At 48.7% G+C, this 27742-nt stretch overlaps 1 protein-coding gene across 3 annotated transcripts; it reads right to left on the bottom strand.

The window, feature by feature from the left end:
- Positions 1-527: 527 nt before the first annotated feature.
- RNF20 (ring finger protein 20) lies at positions 528-26438 on the bottom strand. 3 transcript variants are annotated; one of them, XM_060269147.1, is made up of 20 exons: positions 26246-26264; positions 24138-24298; positions 23350-23517; positions 23100-23247; positions 21776-21958; positions 20758-20876; positions 20090-20236; positions 19676-19753; positions 19443-19562; positions 18061-18240; positions 16178-16312; positions 15104-15238; positions 13592-13986; positions 11908-12025; positions 10164-10313; positions 8826-9038; positions 7385-7510; positions 3104-3244; positions 2125-2226; positions 528-1350 (listed from the first exon to the last, which is right to left on the bottom strand). In XM_060269147.1, the coding sequence occupies exons 2-20, from the start codon at positions 24264-24266 to the stop codon at positions 1174-1176; spliced, it is 2964 nt and encodes a 987-aa protein (XP_060125130.1). In that variant the 5' UTR covers positions 24267-24298; positions 26246-26264; the 3' UTR covers positions 528-1173. The 3 variants fall into 3 exon arrangements, with proteins under 3 accessions (XP_060125130.1, XP_034996821.1, XP_060125131.1); XM_035140930.2 differs by lacking the exon at positions 26246-26264 and adding an exon at positions 26376-26438 and having other exon boundaries at positions 665-1350; positions 15104-15225; positions 16177-16312; XM_060269148.1 differs by lacking the exon at positions 26246-26264 and adding an exon at positions 26376-26438 and having other exon boundaries at positions 665-1350.
- Positions 26439-27742: the final 1304 nt, after the last annotated feature.

Below are 27742 nucleotides of genomic sequence, written 5' to 3'. Positions count from 1 at the left end.
CCAAAGTTTGAAAGTCAGCAGCACAGATGCTGTAAATGTGTAGTGATCTGTCGTGGAACAGTGTATTGCCCTACACAAAGAGGGCACAGCAGAACACTCAACACACTCAGGATATTGCTCAAGGCTGCACCATCTAACTACACACACACACAGACAAACACAAACAAGAGAGAGTGTATGTCAGGCACCCCCAAACTTCGGCCCTCCAGATGTTTTGGGCTACAATTCCCATCTTCCCTGACCACTGGTCCTGTTAGCTAGGGATCATGGGAGTTGTAGGCCAAAACATCTGGAGGGCTGCAGTTTGGGGATGCCTGGTGTATGTCAACACCCAGCGCTGTCAGGTGAACCAAGGATTCACTTCTACATCTTTCCTCTTCTGGTGCAGCAAGGCATGCGCATGGTCGAGAGGCAGAGATGGGCCCTTCACGTTCTGAAACCTCAAGCTCTGTTATATGCACGTCACTGGAAATTCTTGCCTAGCTTCAGAAGGTCAGGATTAAGTCCAGTCTCAAGCCTGGGATGGTTCCATTTCAATCATTCTTCTGCCTACACACAAGTGCCTGCCTACAGTAAGCCTTTAAATGGTTACACCCTGAAGCCACCCCTACTGTGTGTGGGACCATCAAGACTCCACAAGCTTCTCATCACACACAACTGCAAGCACGGGCATGCACAAAACAGTGAGACACTTTGACCGGGAAGAAGAGTTTTCTCCTTTATTAGAAAGTAAAGGAAAGGGGGGGGGGAGTTAACTTAAAGCGATGAGAAAGCTTGATGAAAACTACTTCCAGGCTGACTTCCCGGTTTTAAGGTTGCTGCTTGGTTTAAGCCACAGGCCAATTCACACCAGGGCCGAAAGCATACACCATGTCTCCACAACAACCATCTATTCACAGGCACAGGTAACGGTTGATGACTGGCTTGGTGGCTGGACTATGCCTAAAGGAAAAGCCAGTTGGGGGGGGGGCGGACGGACCCCCCGAAGATTAAAAAACAACAAGAGTACAAAAAAATAAAAATAATTAACAATAACCTGGGATCTGCCGTTACAAAAAGAAAAGAAAATAGGTGAAAGGGGGGGGGGGCAGTAGCCAGCCTGCTGATGAGAAACGAATATGGTGGTTGGCAGCAAGAGAGGAGGACTCTCTGGCCTCCCGCGACTCGGAAGGCTCAGCCAATGTAGATGCGATGGAAGTCGTTGGCCCCGAAGGCAGCGTTGCACTTGGGGCACTTGCGCTGCCGGGTGTCGTAGCGCGTTTTCACGCACTCAAAGCAGAAGACGTGGAAGCACTTGGTGAGCACTGCATCCTTCTTGCGCATGTTGCAGCAGGGGCAGGTCAGGCGGCCCTTGGGAAAGAAAGAGGCATCGTTTAAGGTACACCTGGCTGCTGCCGAGGTTAATATTATTATTATTATTATTATTATTATTATTATTATTATTATTAACAACAACAATAATTCATTTGTACCCCGCCCATCTGACTGGGTTTCCACATTCACTCTGGGCAATTCTGACATATATAAAAACATAATTAAACATTAAACATTAAGAAGCTTCCACGGTCCTGAATGGAGTAACTGTGCCCCTAAAGGACCAGGTGCGCAGCCTGGGAGTCATTTTGGACTCTCAGCTCTTTGGGGAGACTCACACTGTCTACCAGCTCCATCTGGTACACTGGCTGAGACCCTACCTGCCTGCGCACTATCTCACCAGAGTGGTACATGCCCTGGTTATCTCCCACTTGGACTACTGTGATACACTCTACGTGGGACTACCTTTGAAGGTGACCCGGAAACTACAACTAATCCAGAATGCAGCAGCTAGACTGGTGACTGGGAGCAGCCGCCGGGACCATATTGTGGCTCTCCAGGTGTTGCTAGGACAGCAACTCCTATCGTCCCTGGGTCTGATGGGAGAAGAGGGGCGGGGTCACATCTGGAAGGCCACCAGTTCCTCACCTCTGATTGCCCCAAAGTGTCAGAGGGTTCTCTCCTGCGATTAGCTCAGAACTGCTGCCATGTTCCAGCCACAGTCCCTGCTAACTGGGGTCTACTTCCAATGCTAATCTGGCTCAGCCCAAATCCATCCTCCAAGGGGGACGCTGGCATCCCGTTGCCTACCTTGTAATCTTTGATCTCCTCCATAAGGATCTCGTCGCAGTTGGGAACCATGTCAGGTTTCTTGGTGGTCTCCAGTTTCCTCCGTAGCCTCGAGATGTCTTCCTGCAGGGGAACATTAGCCAAATACATGTCATTAGGACCAGCGCCTTCTCTCCTAAGAGCCGCAAAAGGCTCCCAGATGTAAATTTGCAAGCTCTGCCCATTTTCCTTTAAAACGTGGGGGTGGGGGGTGGGCCCTTCTTCACAAGGGAGGATGCATCACACACATTCAAAACACACTGGTATGATACATGATTAGCTTAGATAATTTGGATGAGGCAGAGCAATGTAGGGCAGGGACCGTGAAGCTTCAGGAAGTGGGGGGTGTCAAATGTGCTTCCTAGAGCAGGCATCCCCAAACTGCGGCCCTCCAGATGTTTTGGCCTACAACTCCCATGATCCCTAGCTAACAGGACCAGTGGTCGAGGAAGATGGGAATTGTAGTCCAAAACATCTGGAGGGCTGAAGTTTGGGGATGCCTGTCCTAGAGCATTTGACTGGCCAGTTGGGAAGATATTGCTGGACAAAGGCAGAGTCTCTGCAGTGCTCAGTATAGAACATGTTTCAAATGCAAAGGTTCCCGTTTCGATCCCTGGCATCTCCTGGCAGGACTGGGAATGTCTCCTGCCTGAATCCCAGGCAGTTGCCATCCCATATATGTGGACAACGCTCTGCTGAGCAGACCAAGTGTCAGAGCCAACACATGGCAACTTCCTACGTAGAGATTCTTCTTAAGTGGGGATTCACAACCAGCAGCGACCAGGGAGAAAAACAGTGAGTGAAAACAGCTGAAGTTGAGCCATGGCGATGGAGGGCAACCATTCAGAGAAGGTAGAAACCAAAGCACTGGCAGAGGGGCAAGAGGCAGGAACTTTGAGTTAATATGAATGGAAACAAAGGCAGATTTGTCCCAAGGTAGCCAAAGCCGCCTGCCGGGTACCTGGGCTCGCTTGAAGTTGAACATGTCTTTCTCCTTGGTCACACTGTTCTCCACGATCTCATCCTGGAAGTCGTGCAGCTTCTTCTGCGCCAGCTCCAGCTGCGCCCGAAGGTCGTCAGCCAGCTGGGCCGCATCCATAGCCTGAAGAGCAAAACAATGAAAGATCCTCTCTCTCTTTCTGGCCAGCTGCTGACCTTGCAGGGATGGACAAAAGCAGCCCAGAGCGTCAACCTATTGTTGCACTTCCCACTTTTAAAAGGCAGCTGCAGACCTTTTTGCCCACAGCTCGCAACTCAAAAGCAGCAAAGCTTTCAGGCTTTGCTTTGGCAAAATCTTCAAAGGGAAGATTTAGTCAAAATGGGGGGGGGGGGGTAAAAACCAAGCATGTTACTACAGTGGTACCTCGGTTTATGAACACAATTGGTTCCAGAAGTCTGTTCATAAACCGAAGTGTTCATAAACCGAAGCAAACATTCCCATTAAAAATAATTGAAAGTGGATTAATCCGTTCCAGACGATGAAAAACACCCCCTAAAGCTTCAATTTAACATGAATTTCACTGTCTGCCAAGAGGTTTCCGAGGCCTATGGAGGCCTCCACGGAGGCATCGGAGCGTCCGCGACTGGGACGCAGCCACAGAAGCGCTCCGATACCTTCACAGAGGCTAACTGCGTCTCTTTCAAGCGGGTGGGGGGGTCCCTTTGGAAGCGCTTACCTTGCGCATAGAAAACAGCGGTGAGAGGCTTGGCTGCGCGGCGGTGGCGCTCGCAGCTCTCCTTCGCTCTCTACGTGGTGCCAGCCGGGCGACCTTTCTCCTCCTCAGAGCAGCCACCACCACCACCAGGCGCCAGGACTGGCTGGGGTGGCTCGCGGTGCGCCTGGCTCTGGTTGGAGTGGCGGCGGCGGCAGCAGCGGCGGCTTCTCTCAAGCCCGAGCCTCTCCACTCTGCAGGGGCGCAACGGTGTAGGCCCGGCCTCGCTTCTCTTGACCCCTCCGCGAGGCCGGGCCTTCACCATCGCGCTCCTGCGACGTCTCTCCACCTTCGCCGTCGCGCTAATGTGGAGAGGCGTCGCAGGAGCGCGACGGCGAAGGTCCGCTTCTCTTGAGCCGGCCTCGCGGAGGGCTCAAGAGAAGCGGGCCTTCAGCGTCGCGCTCCTGCGACGTCTCTCCACCTTCGCCGTCGCGCTAATGTGGAGAGGCATCGCAGGAGCGCGACGGCGAAGGTCCGCTTCTCTTGAGCCAGCCTCGCGGAGGGCTCAAGAGAAGCGGGCCTTCAGCGTCGCGCTCCTGCGACGTCTCTCCACCTTCGCCGTCGCGCTAATGTGGAGAGGCATCGCAGGAGCGCGACGGCGAAGGTCCGCTTCTCTTGAGCCGGCCTCGCGGAGGGCTCAAGAGAAGCGGGCCTTCAGCGTCGCGCTCCTGCGACGTCTCTCCACCTTCGCCGTCGCGCTAATGTGGAGAGGCGTCGCAGGAGCGCGACGGAGAAAGTCCGCTTCTCTTGAGCCGGCCTCGCGGAGGGCTCAAGAGAAGCGGGCCTTCAGCGTCGCGCTCCTGCGACGTCTCTCCACCTTCGCCGTCGCGCTAATGTGGAGAGGCGTCGCAGGAGCACAACGGCGAAAGTCCGCTTCTCTTGAGCCGGCCTCGCGGAGGGCTCAAGAGAAGCGGGCCTTCGCCGTCGCGCTCCTGCGTCGCCTCTTCACATTAGCGCGACGGCGAAGGTGGAGAGACGTCGCAGGAGCGCGACGGTGAAGGCCCGGCCTCGCGGAGGGGTCAAGAGAAGCGAGGCCGGGCCTTCACCGTTGCGCCCCTGCAGAGTGGAGAGGCTCGGGCTTGAGAGAAGCCGCCGCTGCTACCGCCGCCGCCGCTCCAAGCACAGCCAGGCGCACCTCGAGCCACCCCAGCCAGTCCTGGCGCCTGGTGGTGGTAGCGGCTGCTCTGAGGAGGAGAAAGGTCGCCCGGCTGGCACCACGTAGAGAGCGAAGGAGAGCTGCGAGCGCCACCGCCGCGCAGCCAAGCCTCTCACCGCTGTTTTCTATGCGCAAGGTAAGCGCTTCCAAAGGGACCCCCCCCACCCGCTTTGAAAGAGACGCGGCCGCAGCCGCAGGGCTCCTTTCCACACAGTTAGCCTCCGTGAAGGCATCGGAGCGCTTCTGTGGCTGCGTCCCAGTCGCGGACGCTCCGATGCCTCCGTGGAGGCCTCGATAGGCCTCGGAAACCTCGGGTTACTTACTTCCGGGTTTCGATGGTTCGTAAACCGAAAGTTCGTAACCCGAGGTGTTCGTAAACCGAGGTACCACTGTATTCTGGCTGCACTAATGTGCGGCACAGAAATGGCCACAGATAAGGAGCTAAGAATAACCTGGATGGGTTAACAGAAGGCCTGAGGTCCTCCAGATATCACAGGACCACATGCCACCAGCCTCTCCAGCATGGCCAACAGGCAGGGAAGTGTGTCCCAGCAGGATCATTTTCATCTCCACACTGTGCCCACATATACCAACCAAGGGCAGGTGATGGAGGAGCCAGAAACCAAACCACACACCACTCTTTTCGTTGTTGTTTGGCTGGTGCAGCAGCGCCCATTCCCACCAGGGTCATTTCTTCAGGAGGGAACCCTTCCGAGGGATTCTCGTCACCAATATCATCAACCCCCTTCTCTCTTCCTGACCTCTGACCCCACCGCTTGCTCTGCTTCCCTGTTACTCTTTCGTCACTTATCCCTCCCGGAAACCTCCGCCGAGCTAATTATTTTCATCTGGCTGCCCTGCTCGTTATCCTTTTGAAGTTCTGCTCTCCCTTTCATCTGCTGCCCCTTTTGGTCTTCATCAAATCTCTCTGTGGCCACTGGTTTGGTGTGGTGTTTTTTTGGGGGGAAACAAACAAACAAACAACTCCAGAGGGGTCTGTATAATCTGTTTCTGTGTCCTAATTATGGCATTATTTGGGATTTCTCAGCGGCTTCCCCCTGGAGGGAGATCAAATAAAATCACCATCCCTTCGCGTTAACGATGGGGCAAGCATTCAAAGGACTCACACAGCCGCTGCAGCTCAGAGAGAAAGAAGCTGGTCGGCATGTCTTCATAACTACCTTTCAGGCGCCAGGCAAACTGAGCCCTTGGCCCCCTCGGGCTTTTCACAGCGTTTCATTTGGCTTTGAGGATAGCTGCTCCTCTGCTCAGCTTGCAGTTTGATTTATTGGTTTCTTTCTGCCAATTGGTGTTTATATTATGTTCTTTTGCAGCCATGGATTCCTGCTTTGTCTTACTTTATCGCTAGCTTTCTTAAAAGTAAAGGGCGAGACACACCTTCTAATAAATAATGCTGATTTTCATTTTAATTGTATTTGTTACATCAATATTTTGCCTTTCCTCCAAAATAGCACAAGGCACTGTATGAGCCCACCTGCATTTAACATCGCAAACAACCCTGTGAGGTAATTGAGCTTCATGAAAAGCTCAGATGGGTTTTGGTGCAATAACAATCATACTGACATGGTAAGCAACATATACCTATTTGTTTCCATTAATTAATTTTAAAGCATTTCTAGACCACTCAACATTTTAAATATCTAAGCGGCATACGAAAATACAACAGTACCATAAAAACAGAGATACAATATAAAGGTAAAGGTAAAGGGACCCCTGACCCTTAGGTCCAGTCGTGACCGACTCTGGGGTTGCGGCGCTCATCTCGCGTTATTGGCCGAGGGAGCCGGCGTACAGCTTCCAGGTCATGTGGCCAGCATGACTAAGCCGCTTCTGGTGAACCAGAGCAGCGCACGGAAACGCCGTTTACCTTCCCGCTGTTACCTATTTATCTACTTGCACTTTGACATGTTTTCAAACTGCTAGGTTGGCAGGAGCTGGGACTGAGCAACGGGACCTCACCCCATTGCGGGGATTCGAACCGCCGACCTTCTGATCAGCAAGCCCTAGGCTCTGTGGTTTAACCCACAGCGCCACCTGCATCCCTGCGCTAAAAACAGCTATTACAGAAGCAGAAATGCCAGAATAACAGGGTCCAATCTTATGGGTCAGAGAAAGCCTGGGGAAAAAGATGTGTCTTCACATGACATCTATGAGAACACACCTTCTTGGATAAGGCTTCTCATATGGCAGAGGAAGGGCATTCCACAATGCAAGGGCAATGCTGGATAATGCCTGGTTTTGAGTCACTGCCCTATGATATTCTGCAGGTTGTGGTGCCCCAAAGAAAATTTTCCCAGATGATCTCCGTAATCTTACAGGCCTACACAGGGGCAGGCAGTCTTTCCGAGCTTACCTTCCGCTTGTTCATTTCCAGGGCCTGGGTTCGCAAGCCCAGCTCCTTTTCTCCTGTGCCAATGTTGCTCTGCAGGAGATGCTCTTTCTCCTCTAGCTTGCGTACAACTTGCAACTGGGCATCCACCTTCAAGAGGCAAGAACAGAGGGAAAGCAGCATTTAGAGTAAGAATTATGTGGAACTCAGCACCGGAACATTTAACAATCCGCAAAGCAGGATTTTGAGCCTTCTATATTACTCACGCAGATCTGCTTCTTTAACATAATTTTTTGGGCTTTTGGTAGTTACAGAAGTGGGCAAGAAACTATGCATGCCTACTGGGAGTCTCCCTTCCAACAACTTCAGAGGATTCAGCTGACACACTCCCAAGCCTAACTATAAAAGCAATAAGGGTTAAAGTTGCCGAAATAAAATGAAATCCTGATTCTGTACTCCTCCAGAAAAGTACTATGTGCACTAGGGTGATGACTTTTTTACAACCTCATTTCCCTGTATCATAATTTGATGAGCTTTCATTAAAGATTAGATAAAATCTTACTTTCAAAGAGATTTGATTTTAAAAAACCTCTCACACTAAATGATTTTAAAAAATTTATTTATCAGTTTTTTGACCATTTTTGAAGTCACTGTAAGCAGATATAAAATTGAACCCAAGCTTTAGAGTCACATATATACAACATTATATAGGGTCATCAAACACACAAGGAAGCTTTTTTTAGCTGCAGTAACAGTATAGACGCCGCTAGAGGGCGATGTTTTGCTACCTCTCCTGTAGGTTCTTTTCCCAGCATGTCCGGCAGGGTCTGCTGGCTGAGTTTTGAGGTCTCAAAAAGGGGCTTTTACCTTGCGCAGGTGTGACATTTGTATACCCTATGTTGCTAAGAACACTCCCCATTGTGGAATGTGGTGTTGTGTCCAAATTTGCTACAAAATATATATAGAATTGTTAATACAATTTTATGAAATGGTAAAACGGCATACAAAAAAATTAATAAAAGCGGTTTGTGCGTAACCTTTTTAAACATTTCAATGGAATATACCTCATTTTAGTCATTAATAGGCAAAAGTTCATCCATTTGTGCTACAGGAAATAATTTTTGAGGGGGAAAATGAAAAAGTCATCACCCTAATGTGCACACATACCAGTTTTAGCCCAGGCTTAGTCCTACCAAACATGATGAAAAGGCAGTCAGATAAACATCGCTACTATGACAAGGAAGCGTTTCGAAAAACCTTTCGGCAAAAAGGACCGGATTTATGCACACATGCGGCTGAGATGATTTCTGAAAACTCGGTTGAGAAGGTTTGATCCGTGACGGCCCTTCAACAAGTGCAAGCATCAACAAAATTCTTTCCAGTAGCACCTTAGCTGAATTCTGAACCCCAAGCACTGAGCCCTTTTGCTGTGCTCCTCCTGTCCAACTCCCCTTCCCCCACTCACCTGTGTCTTCAAGGTGAGCACCTGGTCTGCCAGCTCCTCCTTCTCTTCTTTCAGCAGCTTGTGGATCTGGTTGGATTTGATGCGCTCCGACATGAGCTTGAAGTTGGCGTCGTCTTTCTCCCTGAGCTGCTGCATCAGGCGGATGTTCTGTTCCTGCATGTCCTCAAAGGCCTGGCCCGTCACATCCATTTCGGAGAGCAGCGCCTCCTCTTCCTGGAAGAACGGCAGAGCAACCAATGGGGAAACGAGGCTGTACTTGCAACCCTTCACTTTCTACCAGGGGTGGGGGTGCTCCTGAACTCCCACCAGCCCCAGCAAGGATGGCCACGGACATATTTATGAGTTCCTCTTTGAAATTTACAAGAAAGGAAGAGAACAAGCATTTTTATAAAAAAAAAATGGGAGAAAGATCTGGAGATTAATACACAGGACAGAGTTTGGGGCTGGATTGGCAATAAAATAGGTAAAATATTAGTAAGCAATAAATCTAAGAGATCATTACTACAAAACCTGACACCAATGGTCTTTGACCCCTCATAAACTGAAACACACATACTTGTAGTCTAGCGCATGCTCACTGTGGGAGATGTGGTATATCACACACATTTTATATTCTATATTTTCAGGAAACGCAACAAGATAAAAAAAGAATTTTTTACTGTAATTATATTTTGGACTACAGTGGTACCTCTACTTACGAATTTAATGCGTTCCGAACACACATTCGTAAGTCGAAAAAATTGTAAGTCGAATCCCTTAGGAATGCATTGGGAGAAAAAATTCGTAAGTCGAAGCAACCCTATCTAAAAATTTGTAAGTAGAAAAAATGCTATCTGAACTGCAGCCAAGATGGCGGACGGAGCTCCGTTCGTAAGTAGAAACATTCGTAAGTAGAGTTATTAGTAAGTAGAGGTACCACTGTATATAAAACCAAATCACACAGCTGGAATCGCTCCCAATCCAATAACTCTATTGTTAAATTATCTAGAAGAGTGAATAGAGAGTAGAGAGTACAGATGTAGAAGTGGTAACTAAACTCCTGACTGCAGCTAAAAGGTTGGTTCGGGTTTTTAAAAAACAAAATGGTTTTGTAGAATCTGGCATATGGCAATAATGTATAAACTCGCCATGTACAACCAAAGGACAATGTATTGTGTGAACACAGATTTACAAAGATGGGCAAGGGCTCTTTTTTGTTTTTTGTACTACAAATTTACTACAAGGATAGAAGACTATATTCACTATTTTATTCTGAAAGGCCGTTTGGAAAAAATAAAAACTCATTGTTTTTATCTCTTCCTATTTTTATATAGAAACTTTCTCTCAAACACTCCTCACCTGCTTAGCCATGGCGAGTTTCTTCTGCAGGTATTCTATCTGTTCCTCCACAGCCCGGATCTTCCGAAGGGCGTCCTCGTCTGCCATTTTTTTGCTCTCTTTTTTCTCCTTGTCCTCCAGTTCCTTCACCCTCTGCCTCAGCTCCTCCAACTGGCAAGAAGTAGGTCAGGAAAAGGAGGTTGGGTTGAAAAAATAATAACCAGGAAAGGGATTTTTAAAAAGGTCACAAAAAGCTACTACCAACCTTTGGCCGTCACCTCCCGGAGGAAATTTGTCTAGAATACATGCGGTTTTCAAGGAATTAAACTTTGGTGGGGAATCAAGTTTTCCCCAGGTCCGCAATGCAGCTTTAAGGCAGAGCGCCACCCTCCACAGAACCCTTTGTGTTTCGCAAAAAGTGGGGAGGAATTTGCAGCAATGGACCTTAAGCAGGGGCGACTTGTGGCTGTCCAAATGGATGCTCTTGGACTGTGACTCCAATCAGCTCCAGTCAACATGGCCACTGGTGGTGGAAGCTGCAGTCTTACAATATCTTGAGATCATTGCTTCCCCATCCCTGCCTTCAAGAGTCTATGGAGGAAATGTCCACATTACTATGTGGCTTTAGGATGCACCGAGAGCCTAAGAAGCCCCATGAGGAACGGGAGAACAGAATATAAACATAGATTGGGTGGTTGGGAGGTTGCCTGCTCTTGATGGGGCTACACTCCCTCTGAAGGAGCAGGTACGTGGCTTGGGGGTCCTTCTAGAACCTTTGCTGTTGCTTGAGGCTCAGGTGGCCTCAGTGGCGTGGAGTGCCTTTGGCAGATGACCCAGCTACGCCCCTATCTGGACTGGGATAGCCTTACTGTCATCTATGCTCTGGCAACCTCTAGGTTAAATTACAGCAACGCATTATCCGTAGGGCTGCCTCTGAAGACCGCTTGGAACTTCAGCTGGTGCAGAACTCAGCGGCCAAGTTGCTCACCGGAGCCAGGTGGTTTGAGCATATTACACCGATCCTGGGCCAACTGCACTGGCTGTCAATTAGTTTCCAGGCCCAATTCAAAGTGGTGGTTTTGACCCACAAAACCTTCAACGGCTCAGGACCACAATACCTCAAGGACCGCCTCTTTCCATATGAACCTACTTGGGACCCTGAAATCATAATCTGAGGCCCTTCTTCGTGTGCCCCCTCCACGAGAGGTTCAGAGGATGGCAACACAAGAATGGGCCGTTTCTTCAGGTTGTGGCTCCATGTTTGTGGAAATCTCCCCAGGGACGTTTGCCTGGTGCTTTCACGATATGTCTTTAGGTGCCAGGCCTCTTCCAACAGGCCATGGGCTGGTTGACATTCTATGTCCTTTTAACTGTGTTTGTTGAAGGGGGCGGTGAAGGGTTTGTTTCATTCCTGTCCAGGGGGCCACATATTGAGCATCTAGATCAGGCATCCCCAAACTTCGGCCCTCCAGATGTTTTGGACTACAATTCCCATCATCCCTGAACACTGGTCCTCTTAGCTAGGGGTCATGGGAGTTGTAGGCCAAAACACCCGCAGGGCTGCAGTTTGGGGATGCCTGATCTAGATGACCCTTCCAACTCCACAATTCTATAAAGACTTGCTTTTATTATGTATTTTGTGTTTTTGTTTTGTATTTTGATGCTGTAAACTGCTGCCCTGAGGTATTCGGATAAAAGGTAGGTGGCATGCAAATATGATAAGTGAAATAAAATAAATAAATTGGGCAATGGCAGGCACAATTACCTCAGCTTTGGCCTTCTTCTCTGCAGCCATCAGTTGGACTTTGTCTCTCTGTTCCTTCGGGGCAGAGCGGTACATATCCAAAAGCAATTTCATTTCCTTCTGGCTTTCTTGAGCCTTCCTGAATATATTGAAAAAGGAAAGTGAGAATGCAGCTAAGACCGAACAGCATAAGATATGGTCTACCTCAAATCAAGAACTGCTTCCTGCCATCTCATTGTTGGACTAGGCATGTATTGGGTGCAAAATAGGGAAACTTCAATCCAAATGTATTCTGTATCTTTGAACTACAACAATTCAGTACTTGATCTGGGCGATCTATGGTCAGAACTGGACGCTCACAATTTTTCTGGCAAAAGGTGTTTAAAGAGATAAGAGAAATCACTGGGTTAAAGCTGACCAAAAGTCCAGAGGTAGCATTATTATCAATTTACGATGGGCTGGAAGGTTTGCGGGCGATGAACGACTTGCTCACAAATCTATTGACAGCTGCACATATTATTATACTTAGGAAGTGGAAGGAGCAAGCAGAATATAAAATGGAAGAATGGTATAAAGAGGTGTGAGATAATAGTTATTAATGATAAAGTAACATGCGTCATTAAGGTAAAACAGGGAACATGCAGGAAAAATGATTTTGTGGAGATACGGAGGGTGTTTGTAGAATTTGTACTGTTAAAAACGGAAAGGGGTCAAACCATCGCAAGAGGTGTTGAAATTTTGGGAGGTTGGATAGTTACAATGGTATGGTCTCGGTGGTGGGGCGCACATTTTTACTCTTATTTATTTATTTATTTATTTATGATTACTACTTTGTCAAATAAAAAAATAAAATAAAATAGAACCAGATGCTCAGGAGGGAGTGTGCAAGAACTGTTTCTCAGTCACTGAGAGCTGCAAGCAATGAGATGCCCAATGGCCCAGAGAAGAGAGATTGCCACCACCCAGGCCGGCACATTAAACAATGGGGGATACCTTTTCACGAATCCTAAGAGGGAGACAATCATCGTGTATGTGACGGTTCTTGTCCTTGAACTGGGTAAGAAAGCTCACTTGGCCTCATGTGTTGCACACATCCACACCGCCCGAAGACTAGTGCTGGCAGCTCAGAAACAGCCCCAGAGGGCTCCTAGCAAATCCATGAACATCATCTGGCTTACTACCAGCGGAAACTTAACCACGCCTACTCAGGAGCGCATCCTACTGAGTTCAATGGGTCTCGCTCCCAAGCAAGCGGGATCAAGACTGCAGCCTCGTTATGTAAGTGCGCAAAATTTGGAACCGGCTACCGGTAGCTAGACACAACAGCCGCACCACAATTCAGAGCTTTGCTGGCACCTGTTGAGATCCAGATATGTAGTTTGCCGGAAACAGCCACACCAATAGAACAGAACAGTTGTACCTTGGATCTCAAACGCCTTGGCTCCCTAACGATCGAAACCCAGAAGTGAGTGTTCCGGTTTTCGAACATTCTTTTGGAACCCGAACATCCGACACGGCTTCCGATTGGCTGCAGGAGTTTCCTGCTTCCAATCCAAAACCGCGCTTTGGTTTCCGAACATTTTGGAAGTTGAACGGACTTCCGGAACGGATCCCGTTCAACTTCCGAGGTACAACTGTACGCAGACAATACTTGGCAACTGCAAAAAGGATCCAACCATCAAAGAGCAAACTGCGCCCATCTTACTTCAGATCAGCCTTCAGCTGCTTGACCAACTCGGCTTCCTTCTTCCTGCCGTCGTCGTGCTTCCCCTTTTCCTTGTCTTTATTGGACTCCCTCTCCTTCTCGGACTCCTTCTGCTTCTGCCGCTCCCTCTCTTTCTCCTTCTCCTTCTCCCTTTCTCGCTCCTTCTCTTTCTCCTTCTCCCGCTCCCGCTCCTTCTCCCGCCGCTCCCGCTCCCGCTCCTCTTCGTCCCGTTTTGCTTTGCTCTCCAGCACGTCCTCGGCGGGGCCCTTGGAGGCAGAGCCCTGGGAAGAAGAAGAAGGGTCGTCGGGTTCCTGCTTGATCTCCAGCGGCTCCTCCTTGGGGTCCTCGGTGCTGGACTGGGAGTGCAGGAGGGCGCTCCCGCTGCGGGAACGGGTCTGCAGAACAGCGGGACATGTGCACGCATGAGAACATGCAAAAGCTGCCTTTTGTCGCCAGTTCATCCAATGGGGTACTGTCTACTCTGGTTGGCAGCCATCACCCAGGATTTTGGATAGGGGCATTCCCAGCCTGACTTAAGAGATGCCAGGACTTGGGACCTTTTGCATACAACGCAGGCGGTCTACCTATAAGCTATGACCCCCTCCCCCCAAAACCTATATGGAATACTTTCCCATAAGGATGGTTCATGGGCTTCTCTTGCCCTTTGACTTGACTGGAATGACAAAGAGCTTTGAGAACAGGGTGGGAGCACAATGTGCTTTTGGAGTGATTGTGCGCCGAGCACAAATATAATTTTAAAATTGTCCATATAGATAGTTTTTGTGTTTTTGTTCTCTCTCTCTCATGCTATCAATAGGTATGGCTTTCTCTACCACACTCATTATTGTTCTTGTTCAATAGTTTAGCCCGACCTCTTAATAATAATATTTTTTTAAAAAAATTATACCCCACCCATCTGGCTGGGTTGCCCCAACCACTTTGGTCAGCTTCCAGCACATATAGAAACATAATGAAATATCAAACATTAATAGTAACAATCTGATCCAATAGGGAAAAAAAGTCACAACAAGTTTTAAATAAACAACTTATATCAAATAAACCAATATTCAATAAAGCATTAGAATATAAAAGCAAAGAATAAAACTACAACAAAGAATGATCAATTACAATAAAGAATTGCTAATCAATAATCAACAAAAACAGCAAATCAAAATGCATAAAATACCACAAAACATACAAAACTATGTATATAAGTTGCCTTCAAGATTAATCAATGAAAGCCCTTTTTAGCAACTCGAAAAAGAACACCCCGATTACTCATGTAGACTGTGTGTGTGTGTGTGTGTGTGTATAGGTATAGAAATATATAGATGCATAATGCATGCTCATAAAAACTGCTGATGGTAAAGCTCCATTGAAAAAGAGGCATGGTCCCCTTTTCTGTCACTCACACATGCTATTTTATTTTTTTTTAAAAAAAACCTGGCCTAAAAGACACCGTCTCACTTCCAGCCTTCTCTGTTGTCTCCTCGGTTTCTCCACCTCCATTACCTTGCTCAGATCAGACTGTGCCTCCCGCAGCTTCCGCTTGTATCTCAGGACCTCCCCTTTCAGCTGGTGGTTGTGGTTCTGGAGGCTGCTGATGAGGTGCCGCATCTCCCGATTGATGGGACCTGCATGAAGACCATCACATGGGAAAAGCCAAGATACAGTAAGATCTTCTGGCTCTTCTAAATCGGTTGCAAAAGAACTTGAGAAGGGCCTTTCTTTCAGGAGATTTTTCCCAGCGGGGCCAAGTCTAGGGAAGGGGAACTTCAGGGCCAAGTGTGGCCCTCCAGGCCTTTCTACCTGGCCCTTGGCACTCTCCTCAAACCACACTCCCTCTCCCTCTAAGCCAGTGTTTCCCAACCTTGTGCCTCCAGATGTTTTGGGACTACAACTCCCATCATCCCTAGCTAGCAAGACCAGTGGTCAGGAATGATGGGAATTGTAGTCCGAAAACAGCTGGAGGCACAAGGTTGGGAAACACTGCTCTAAGCTACATCTCTCGCCAGTTCCTGGACAGAGGATAGAGAGGGGTGTGTCTGAGTATACATGTAGAAACTAACCTACTGTACAAAGGTAAAATTGTTTGTGGGTGGGTTTTTTAATGCTGTGAGCCACCTTGAGATCTTTGCAAGGAGACGGCACAGAGCTGTTGAGATTGTTTTGCAGAGGATTGCCAAAAGTCACCCACCCGCACGCGTCGCAAAATCCGCCTCCCGTCTGTCCCATCGCCAGCAGAAGCTGCCAATCACCTGCCCAACTGCCGGAGTGTCACCACCCATTGACGCAGCAACCAATGACACGCACAATAGCTGCTGACAGCCACGGCAGCAACCAATCAAATGTCCACCCTCTGCACTACCCATGTATAAGACAACCCCCACTTTTTAGCATGATTTTTTGTAAAGAAAAAAACATAGTCTTATACACGGAAAATACCAAGAGGTGCACAGTGCTCAGATTATCTGCACAGGTGAGGCTAACCTGGCTGCAACTTAGCTACCGTGGACCTTTCCCTAAGAGAGGCACCCAACAACGAAAATCCGAGTGCCTCTGTGCACAACCCGACTTCAAGTCACCTGCTTGTTCGTTAGCCGCAAGCGTCTGCTCAAACTCAATCCGCAGCATCTCGTACTCCTTGCGGACCTGGGCAAGGGTGTCTTCGAGCTGAATGACCTCTGTTCGCAGCTTCTTGTGCAGGCTGACTTCGTCCCGCTGGCGAGAGAGAGAGAGGGAGAGGGGGGGGGGAGAGAGAGAGATTTCAGCCTCAAAGATGATGTCTCTTACTATTGAGAATCGTCCAAGAATCATTGCTTACGTAATCTGTTACACACTTCGATGAACTATTAACAGCTAAGGAAGTCCTTGGGGGCGAAACAAGGAAATATCCGGAAATCTTGTTCTACCCAACCCAGCTGCCTGAACCAGCCTGCCTGTGTCTGCTACCTATGCTAGCCAACCTCATCAGCTGTATTGTCCATGACATTCCAGGGACCTTTACTATGAACTCAAGAATATATTAAGAAAGGAAGAAATATATCTGCATTGGATTTAATTAAATAGGTTATATACGGATTGTATATAGCCGGAGGGATTCAGCGTCGCGCTAAGTGTTTCTCAAACTTGGTCTCCCCGCTGCTGTTAAACTACAACTCCCATCATTCCTCAACATTGGTCCTTCTAGCTAGGGATGATGGGAGTTGTAGTCCAACAACAGCGGGGTGTTTGAGAAACACTGTTAAGGCGATCATTATCAGGGCAAGCATTTTGTCTCACCTGCTGGAATGATTCTTCCCCCGCCCGCCTGCCTGCCTCCTTTCCCTGCACACCATTTCCAGAAGTTCACTGGGGGCTCCCAGAGTCTATTTCGGGGATTACACTTGCTGGTTCCTGCTTGCGGGCTTCCGACATGGCATCTGGTTGGCCACCGTGAGAACAGGAGGCTGGACTAGATGGGCCTTTGGCCTGATCCAGCAGGGGTCGTCATTTGTTCTTCTGCATTTAGCTGCTCAGCTGGAGGCAGTTCTGAACTGACCAGGCCAAGTGACTTTTAGCAAGGCTCTGTTAACCCAAGTCAATTTTCATTGTTCCACTGCCTGTCTCTTTCATCGAGTACATCCTTAAAATTTCAAGCTGGGAGCTTCTCTGCGGAGCATCCTTAAGGCAGCCTGCACTAACTTGGTGGTCTCCTGATGTTTTCGGGTACAACTTCTACCAGCCCCCAGTCAGCACAAAAAGGCCAGCCAGGGCCTGATGGGATTCGCAGTCCAAAACACTTGGAGGGCACCGGGTTGGCAAAGGCTGTCTTAAGGTGCTGTGGGTGCAAATTCTCTCTTTTTAATTTATTTTTAAAATTAGATTTTCACATAATACATCTTAGGAACATCATATGTTACCCTTCTCATTTTTCTACGACTTCCCACTTGATAAGACGTGTCTCCACTCTCTGATCTGCCCATTTGTTTCTACCAATACATGAGCTTTAAAATATAAATCTAAAAATAACATATTCTTGTTTTTCTGTTGCTCAAGATATAAATCCATTTCACATTGAGAGAGAATTAAAAGATTTACGTAAGTACAGTTGTGCCTTGGAAGTCAAGCACAATCCGTTCCGGAAGTTCGTTCAACTTCCAAAATGTTCGGAAACCAAAGCGCAGCTTCCTGCAGCCAATCGGAAGCTGTGGAAGCCCCATCGGATGTTTGGGTTCCAAAGAACGTTCAGAAACTTCCGGGTTTGCAGCGTTCAGGAGTCAAAACGTCCGAGTACCAAGGCGGCTGGGATGCAAGGGACAACTGTAATCCAAAAAAGGGTTTCCATTCTTCTGCAAACACTTCATCGTTAGAGTCTCTTTGTCCAGCCGTGAGTTTTGTCATTTCGGCACAGTGCGGGTGCCAATTGTCGTGGTCCACCCCAAGGAAAGTGAGAGGAAAGAGAGGAAACAAGGGGAGGAAGCCGTTACCTCAATGAGCTCCACCTGGCGCTGGTGGGTACCCCGGGTGCCGTGAAGCAGCGTTCGGGCCTCGTCTAGCTGAGATTTCAGTTGCAGGCTCTCGTTATACAAAACCGAGAACTGGGACTGCATGCAGCGGTACTCTGGGGTTTCCTTCACCACCTCCTCCACTGCCCGCCTCAGGTCCACCTGGGCAGGGGGCCACAGAACAGGGGGTGGGGAGGCAAAAGAGAAAATGGTGCCCCGTGACACACGGCAGAAACAAAAACTGCACTCAACACTATGCAGAAGAGCAGAGGGGATTCCAAACGTCTGCAGTGTGCTTAAACGGCCAGAAAGTGGCAGCATTGCATCAAAAATCATTCTGCAGTTGCAAGGAAACATTTGCTTCATAAGGGGGGGGGGACCTATGGATTTTGAAACACACCATGTTGTTTTCAAACAAGCAACTTCTGAGGAGCCAGGGCAATAAAACAAAGAGAGGCACGTTTTCGCAGACCTCACCAGAACTGTACCCAAGTCATGCGTAAAGCATGTCATCTTGAGAAAGAAATTCATGAAAGGATCTGCCAAACCCAACCTATGGAGATCACTTAAGCAGGGGTCAGCAAACTTTTACAGCAGGGGGCCAGTCCACTGTCCCTCAGACCTTGTGGAGGGCCGGACTATATTTTGAAAATAAAAATTAACAAATTCCTATGCCCCACAAATAACCCAGAGATGCATTTTAAATAAAAGGGCACATTCTATTCATATAAAAACACACTGATTCCCAGACCGTCCGTGGGCCAGATTTAGAAGGCGATTGGGCCGGATCTGGCCCCCGGGCCTTAGTTTACCTACCCATGACTTAACGCGTACTTTCCAATGAGCTAAAAAGCTGTGATGGGGAGCCTGTTGCCCTCCAGAGGTTCTCAGACACCAAATCCCATCAGCTCCAGGCTGCAGTCATTGCTTAGAGCCGATACGTGTTGCAGTCCAGCTGCACACACACAAACCATCTCTAGGGTAGAGACCTCTGCCTCCACTAGCATGGCTGAAGCATCACTAGCCCTACAACATTTACCTGTCCTAATCAAAAAGCCACCTGGATTGAAACAGGTGATACTGCCCCTTGTGGTGAGCCACCAGAACTACAATAGGGAGCATCTTCCTGGGGCAGTAAAGTGTCTAAGGCTTGGGACTAGCCTCACGCAGGCCACCAGGAAGTACAAAAAATGGCTTCCATTGTTGTTGTTGTTGTTGTTGTTGTTGTTGTTGTTATCCCACCTTTTAATTGTTAATTAAAATTTTATTTTAGAGTCTGTAAGAATTAAGGGTGCCGGGGTGGGGGTGGGGGGTGGTATTCATCGACTATCAGAAATGTGGAAAATACTTTCCCTCCCTGGTACCTTCAACTTGTCGTTCTGCGTGGTCACTTCCTCGAGATCCTGACGCAACTTATCAAGCTCGCTCAGGCGGTTCTGGGCAAGCTCCTTGTTTTCCTCAAGTTCAGCATTCATCTCCTCAAACTGCATGAGAACGAAAGGGAACGGAGCCAGTTGCTGAAAGCCTCATTCGCACCTCCACACCCACACCCACTGCTCCTTTTATGTTTGCCCGTGTGAAAGGTCTCAAGATTTACCTTCCGAGAGTTGATCGTGATTGTTCCCCCATATAGGCTGCTTCCTGCTCCATACACCTTGTACCCTTTAGAGTTCACCTGCAAAAGATACATTAATTTTATTTTCAACCTGCAATTTCTCAAGCATCAAGAGCCACTTTGGAGACACTGGTTCAAAAAGCGGGATACAAATCTAAAAATAAAACAAGGACAACGCTCGCCAGGCGTTTCCTCCTTCCGACAATGAACAGTAGAAGCCGCCATGTGCTGAGTCAGGTCGTCGGTCCATTTAGCTCAGGGCTGTCTGCACTGACTGGCAGTAGCTCTCCAGAGTTTCAGACAGGGGTCTCCCCTGGCCCCACCTGGAGACGCTGAGGATTGAACTGGGGACCTTTCCTGTGTGCCATTTGGTCCCCCAGGGGCACTGAGTCTCACCCGCTCCAAGACATCTGCCAGGTGCCTGTTCAGCCTCTGCTCTCGCTTGCGGATCTTGTCGATGTCCCACTGCAGGTCGTCAATCATGGTCTCCAGCACAGACACACGAGACTCCGCCATCTCCACTTTCCTTTGCAATTTAGCAAACTGCAGCAAAGGGACAGGGGCGAGGAGGAGGAGGAGGAGGAGGAGGAGAGAGCGCAAGAAACGGTCTTCATTGTAGCTCAGAGAGCAACTGACTGCCTAGCCCAGTGATGGCCAAACTTGGGCCTCCAGATGTTTTGGGACTACAACTCCCATCATCCCTAGCTTATAGCAGTAGTGGTCAGGAATGGGAAATGTAGTTCCAAAACATCTGGAGGCCCAGGTTTGGCCATCACTGGCCTAGACTTAACTTCACGCATGCTGAGGCAAGCAGATGTTCTCCTCCCTCTTCCCGGAAGCCACGTGGAAAGAAAACACAGTAGACAGAATGGAGAGTCACTGCAATGGCTTGCGTGCTCCTCGCTAGACAGCCTTGGGCAAGTTACACTCTCTCCACCGAAAAGCCTCAGGGGAAAGCATCAGTTCACCTGGCCATGGCATTTCCTTGGTCCAGTTAACCCACACATCCAACACACACACACCCCTCCCCAGTTTACAGCACTGCAGATCCTTTCCCTGTTTACCTCCTGAGACATGGTTCGATGCTTTTCCTGGAGTAAATCGGCCAGTTCTTGCAGTCGCTTGTTCTCGTTTGCCAGATAGGAGTTCAGCTCCTGGAGAGCCTCTTCCATCAGAGAAACATCTGAGGGGAGAAAGGCTTTTGGAACGCTACTATAAAAAAATCATCGGAAGCTAGCGGGCCTAGGCGTATTATGTGCAAAATTCAGTACTGACTATGCAAACTCAGCACCCTCAGAATCTCGGCGGGTTTTGTTTTTCAAAGCAAGCTTTTGCCCTCAGGGTTAACAACAGATTTCAAAAGTGTGGGAAGCAAGGCCCAGTAATCTCACATCAGATTTGTGGGGCGGAATTCAACATAGCACTCAGGAGACTGTTCTGTCCGCTCAAGCTTTTCTGTCTGCCCAATGGAACAATATCCGCTTTCTTCACCTCACACGTAGTTCTGGAAGTTCTCCCTACACTCCAGAGTCTATTTGGGGGAGGCAGAGGACACTTGGGGGAAGGCAGGGGGAGGCTCTCACGGACTTCTACGAATGGAACCAGGCAGCTGGATGCAGCCCCCAAGGCTCAAGGTTTCAGCATCCTGCTCCTTCATGCTCAGATGTGGAGGCATAGCAGTGGTGGCCACGGAAATGCGGCGGAAATGTAGAGAGGAGAATGGTTCTGCACTGAAGGAAGGAAGGAAGCAGCAGCAGCAGACCCACTAAGAATAGGGTTAGCTCTCAACAGCATCTACCACTCTCATCAAACCATATCAACAGGGAACACTGCCGCAACTAATCATGAGGAAAGAGGGGCAGCTAGCAGCCTGGCTTGCTGGACAAAACCTCCAGGAACTGAAAGACTAGGCCCCTGCCCCGAGGAGCATACAATCTATAATTTGACACAAGGAGAGCCACAATAGTGATAGTGTTTGGCTACTGTGAGATTCTTTTTTTTCCTTCAAGTTATTTATTAACTGCTTTTGAGAACAAAGTCCTCAAAAATGAGAGAGAGAGAGAGGGAGGGCACATCCCATACCTCCGCTGTTCAGCTTTTGGGAGAGCACATCCACCCGCTCCTGGAGCTTATCGTACATGGTCACAATCTGCGTGACGACCCGGCGAGAAGACTCTACGCGCTCCTGCAACTGAGATTCCATTTCCTCGCTGGTGCTGCTGGCCAGTGTAGCCAGGAAAGAGAAGGCCGGCTCAAAGATCTCTCCTAGGAAAGGAAAAGAAATAATGCCCAGCCATGAAAGGGCACAGCCTTTGCGCGCCTTCTTCTTGTTGTTGTTAAATTTAAATTTGTATACTGCCCTATACCCGTGGGACTCAGCGTGGTTCACAAGATAAAATCACAATATAAGAACACAAAATACATAAACAAAACAAAAACAACCCAATAACCCCCCAAATACATTTTCAAAAGGGCATTTGATGTCAACCAGCCAAAGGCCTTGAAACCTAAATGGGTCAGTTATCATCCCCACCTCCCTGAGCCCATAACCATCTGATTTCTAAAGAGCTACCTGACAGGAGGAAGCAGCGGCAAAGATTTCCCACTGCTTCCCTGTTGTATTGAATGAATACCAGCTGCAAATAAAATACAGGGCGAAGTTTCAAGTTTTTGTGTACTAAATACAAATAAAATAAACATACTATGTCACTCTCTAGGGCAGAGTTAGGGAACTTCAAGCCCAGAGGGCTAAATGCAGCCCTCCAGAACTATCTCTTCAGCCAGGCCAGACCCCCAACCAGCCTGTTATCCCACTTGAGTGTTTTTGGCTGGCTGGAAGATGTCCTTAGACCAGAGACAATGCCTCTTTCTCACCTGGAGGGAGACTGGAGAGATGTGGGAATCTCTGGCATTTGTGGGCTGTAATGCAACCTACCTTTCAGTGGGAGAAGTTGAATTCATTGCGTCTTGCCCCACTCACCACAGGCCCGCAAGGCAAAATAGCTGTAGGTTGTAGGGCATCGGGAAAACTTACATTTTCAGGGGTAAATTACCCTATACCAGGCACGTCCAGCTCCCAAGAGACTGAGATCTACTCCCAGTATTTAAAAACTGTGATCTACCCATTGTCATTGCCAGGAGTTGATGAGCTCTCTTTTTTGGGGGGGGATGCCACAGAGTTGTTGAGCTTTTTATGGGGATCGATAACAAACACCCAGGTGGTCGCTTTACTTAATACCACGGTCAACCAGGGACACCCCCACGATCGACCGGTAGATCGACCTGCCCTATACAGATTGCCAAGGTTTTCACAGAAATATTTCCAGTTCAGGATTCTCCGCACACATCATCAGGAGTGAACATCAGGCGCTGCCGCTCCTAAGCCACAAGGGTGGCCCATTCTCACCTCTCTCCCGCTCTTCTTTGCGCTCCTGGTTGCTGTCTGAATCGGGTTCCGGTTCCGGCACCACCAGGGCTTTCCGTTCCGACAGGAGGTCGCCGAGGCCTTGGTCCAAGTCGTAGCGCTTCAAAATGATGCGAATGTTCTCATCGAACTGAAGGGGAGGGGGAAGAAACACATAGCGCTCAATTTTTAAGGGGGTTGAGATAAGCAGCAAGAAAGGGAATGGGACTGAGAGAGGCAGACCCTGGCAGACCTGGCTCCAGTAGCGATTGACAATCAGCAGCGAAGCATCATCCGTGGCCTGCCGCCTTTCCAACTTCTCTATGTGCTCCCGCAACTCGTCCTCGATAGCCTGCCGCTGGTCCAGCATCTCCGCCAGCTTCCGGTTCTTGGTCTGGAGGGTGCGGATGTCCAGTTCTTCCTGAAATCACGCCAAGACCAGTTACCACAATACAGGCTCAACTCAGGGCCTAGTTCCCTCCGAGACAGTAGATTTGGCTGCGGAGGAATTGACAGCAGGAGACAACTGGCATAATGGATTGTTCTTCCAGACCAGGAGAATGGGGAATTAAAAGACAATGGGGAATTAAAAGACAAGCTCATTAAAGTTGAGTTGTGCACAGAAAATTAGCATGGCAGGAAGAAAGGTTCCAGCTCTAAGCATGGTAGCTTTTGTTTGTTTTCGATGCACAGGTTGTTGTTGTTTTTTTAAAAAAATGTCTTGGATGACAGAGTAGCCAATCAGGGTGGCCCTCTGGATGCTGCTGGACTCCAACTCCCATCAGCCCCAGTCAGCATGGCTAGTAGGCAGGGGTGCTGGGAGTTGTAGTCCAGCGACATCTGGAAGGCCACAGGCCCTCACTTGCAGCCTGCAGCCCAGAAATAAGTTTGCGATTGCAAAAAGTACTAGGCCTCAGACCTCCTATCTAGCAAACGGAGCTTATTCCACAGGAGCCGATGGGAGCCCTAAAATGGGAACTGGAATTCATTCAGCAGATTTGTTAAGAAATGGAGAATACCACTGCAGATGGAGATACAAACCGTTGAGGAGACACCACCAAGTTTAATGGTCTCCACTGTGGTTCCCGAGTCTTCAACACCCGCCTTCTTCTCCGGAGGTCCAGAGGGACTGGCCTCTGAAGCCACCCGTTTGTTCCCAATCCCAGACATGTTGGGACAGGATTGGAGGTGTCCCCCCTCTCCTGAAAAAGAAAAGGAGAGAAAGTGTTTTTTATATATAAAACAACAAGGTTTTCTTTCTATCTTGTTCCACAGGAAGGATTCCTAACTAGCTGCACAAATAAAATTTGAAAGAGCCTTCAAATTATTATTATTATTATTATTATTATTATTATTATTATTTGTACCCCACCCAGCTGACTGGGCTGCTTAGCCACTCTGAGCAGCTTCCAACAAATATAAAAACATAATTATTAACTGCAAACATTAAAAACTTCCTGATACAGGACTGCCTTCAGATGTCATCTAAAAGTTCTGTAGTTCTGTATCTCCTTGACATCTGATGGGAGAGTCTTCCACAAGGTGGGTGCCACCACTGAGAAGGCCATTGCATGTTCCCCTGTAACTTCACTTCTCGCAGTGAGGGAACTGCCGGACCTCAGTGTCCGGGCTGAATGATGGGGGGGTGGTGGAAATATATAGTAGGCCGAAGCCGTTTAGGGCTGGAAAGGTCAGCACCAACACTTTGAATTGTGCTTGGAAATGTACTGGGAGCCAATGTAGGCCTGCTGCATACGAATTTTTGCATTGAGGCCAATCTGCTTCAGTTGACACATCCGTTTTTAAGTCTGCAAATTGAGCCTACAGATACTTGTTCACTTAGTTCAATGGTGAGGAACCTGTGGGCCTCCAGATGTGGAAAAACACCATCTCCCATCAGCCCTAGTCAGCATTGCCAATATTCAGGGGTGATAGGAGCCGCAGTTTAACAACATCTGGAAGGCTGCAGGTTCCCCCAACCTGGCTTTACTTCATTCTTTTGCCACTGCTTCTGGGTGGAAGCGAGACTTGCACTCTCCCGGGATCAGAGATGTCTTTTTTAAAAAGTACCCTGGAATCCGGAAATGCAATTATCAAATCTTTAAACACACACCCAGTACAGGCTGAATAAAGCAGGGAAGTTTAGGGACAATGGTAGCTCCGTAGCCTACCCAGATGACCTCTACTCTGCCTGAAAACACAAACACAGAACAGGGAATAGAAATAGGGACATGGAAACCAAGGGGACTGGAACAGATCCTGGCTGACAAAACAGAACTGCAGGATAGGGAACACAGTTCCACTTCCTTGACAGAAAAGTGCTTGAAAACATGGGCGCCTGATCATCATAAGCAAAGGCTATTATTATTATTTACAGTGGTACCTCTACTTACGAATAACTCTACTTACGAACGGAGCTCCGTCCGCCATCTTGTATGTGGTTTAGATAGGATTTTTTCTGCTTATGAATTTTTAGATAGGGTTGCTTCGACGTACAAATTTTTTCTCCCAATGCATTCCTATGGGATTCGACTTACAATTTTTTTCGACTTACGAATGTGCATTTGGAACGCATTAAATGCTACCCATCTGACTGGGTTGCCCCAATCACTCTGGGCGGCTCCCAACAAAACATTAAAAATACAATAAAACATCCACCATTAAAAACTTCCCCGAACGGGACTGCCTTCAGGTGTCTTCTAAAAGTCAAATCGATGGTTATCTGTTTGGCATCTGCTTGTTGGACCAAGCCTCAAAAACAAAAAACACCTAACAAAAGGCGAAGCTCAGAAAATTTCCGTAAAATCTAGAAGTTTTCTGAATTCCGTCTCCTTGCCCCCCCAAAAAAGATTGAAGAGTTGGCAGCCTCTACTCCCTTTCTTTATTTACCCCCTTTTCTCCAAGCACAGCCTGCGAAAAGGTGTGCAGTGTTCCCCCAAAATAAAGCCGTGTTCTCTTTTAGCGGAGCAGAAGTCTGCACATGCCTTGGGGCACCCTCTCCAGGGCAGTGGGAAGTTTTGAAACCCCAGAGTGGCCACGGTAGCACCCCAAAGGGCAAGCACCCAGAGGCCCCTGGCTGAGCCTGCCAGCCCAAGCCACTGTCACCCACTCCCACCAGGCTCTGCTGCCTGCGCTGGAATGAAACTCACCCCGGCAAGGGAGCCCCCTCTGCCCCAGGCTTGTTTCCCCCCCCCCAACCCCCTACGTCGCTCCGCCCCTCAGGAAACGGAAACGTCCCCCCGGTCGTCGCAGGTGCGCCCTTCCTCCCAGGACTCTCACCTGCGGACCCAGCCGAACCTCCGGCCTCCGGCAGTTGCTCAACAGGAAGCAGCCCTTCGATGACGACAGCGGCGGCTCGGCCAATCCCGTCTCGCTCCTCCCACCCTCTCTCTCTTTCTCCGCCCGACTTCGGAAAGCGGCAGGTGCCCTTAGTCAAAATGGCGGTCGCTCGTGCACCGTAGCGCCAAAATCGGACTGACAAGTCCGGTGCCTATATTCCGACACTTTCCGCACGTAGTATCTGAAGAAGTGTGCATGCACACGAAAGCTCATACCAATGAGAAACTTAGTTGGTCTCTAAGGTGCTACTGGAAGGATTTTTTTTCCGGCTTCGGCTCCTGACTGCCTGAAGAGGGGCGGGTTTAATCGCATTTTCTTGGGAAGGCTGCTGGGTGACTACAGTACTTGCCACAATGGCTATGAACAGCCCTCCGCCGTTAGAGGCAGTATGCTTTTGAATGGCAGTTGCTGGAAACCCCAGGAGGGTTAACCTGTGCTCTGAAACCTGTTTTGCTGTCGTCGTCGTCCCCCCCCCCCCGCAAAAAAATCTGGGTGGCCGCTGTGAGAACAGGATGCTGGGCTGGGGGGGGGGGCAAAGTGAAAAAAAATCCATAATCAATCACATAACAAGGCACACCCAGAATATTTGAATGACAATGCCGATCAAGTTGGGATGGGGGCGGGGCGGGATTTTATTGGGTGCACAAAGGGACCTTGGCCCCTAGGAATTGGCTCCTATGATGGGCCATTGGCTTGATCCAGCCAGGTTCTTCTAATGTTCTTATGCTGCAAGCTGAGATGTGGGATTTTTCTGCCTGGAAATCGAGACCAACCAGTACAAGAAATAAAAGGGGCGGGGAAAGCTCAAAAACTGTCCACCCCCCGATTTTAAAGCAGCATTGTGATAAAAAAAACACCACGTAGTAGCTGGATTTTATTCTTTGCTTGTTCTTTTTTCAAGGGAAACCCAATCTTTCTTATCTATTGGCTTCTTCTGAGCAGTCCGACCTGGGAGAGGAGGAAAACTTCAAAATGAACCGGGAAGTTTAGTATCCAGGCAACAGAGTCGTGCTACTCTAACCTTTTTTACCTCTCTATGCCACACGTTCGTTTGGCGCGACGTCCGGCTAAACGCTCACTTTCTTCCGTTCCGATAGTTTTCGAAGCCCTCCCTGCCTTTAATAAACATGGCCGCCAAAGTTTATGAATTCCTATGCTCTTGAAGTTATAGTGACCATAAGAAACATGGCTGCCTCTTTGCCCTTACCTTCCAGTCTTATTTCCCCTTTCATTCGCGGTAGCTTGAAGTTTTCGTGCCCTAAGTTGTAATGGCGGACAAAATCTGTTATTCGAAGACTTGGCCAACC

Source organism: Zootoca vivipara, chromosome 16 (genome assembly GCF_963506605.1).
Source record: "Zootoca vivipara chromosome 16, rZooViv1.1, whole genome shotgun sequence".
Classification (NCBI taxonomy): Eukaryota; Metazoa; Chordata; class Lepidosauria; order Squamata; family Lacertidae; genus Zootoca; species Zootoca vivipara.
Note: the sequence above shows the minus strand (reverse complement) of the source record. Positions and strands in the feature narration are given on the sequence as shown.

What these genes read in the sequence shown, in the direction of transcription:
- RNF20 (XM_060269148.1), bottom strand. Translation starts at nt 24,266, where the DNA reads ATGTCTGGGATTGGGAACAAACGGGTGGCTTCAGAGGCCAGTCCCTCT. An exon ending in TCACGATCAACTCTCGGAAG is followed by an intron (nt 19,563 to 19,675) that starts GTAAATCTTGAG and finishes GTTCTCATGCAG; the next exon opens with TTTGAGGAGATGAATGCTGA. An exon ending in AGAAGAAGGCCAAAGCTGAG is followed by an intron (nt 10,314 to 11,907) that starts GTAATTGTGCCT and finishes ACTTCTTGCCAG; the next exon opens with TTGGAGGAGCTGAGGCAGAG.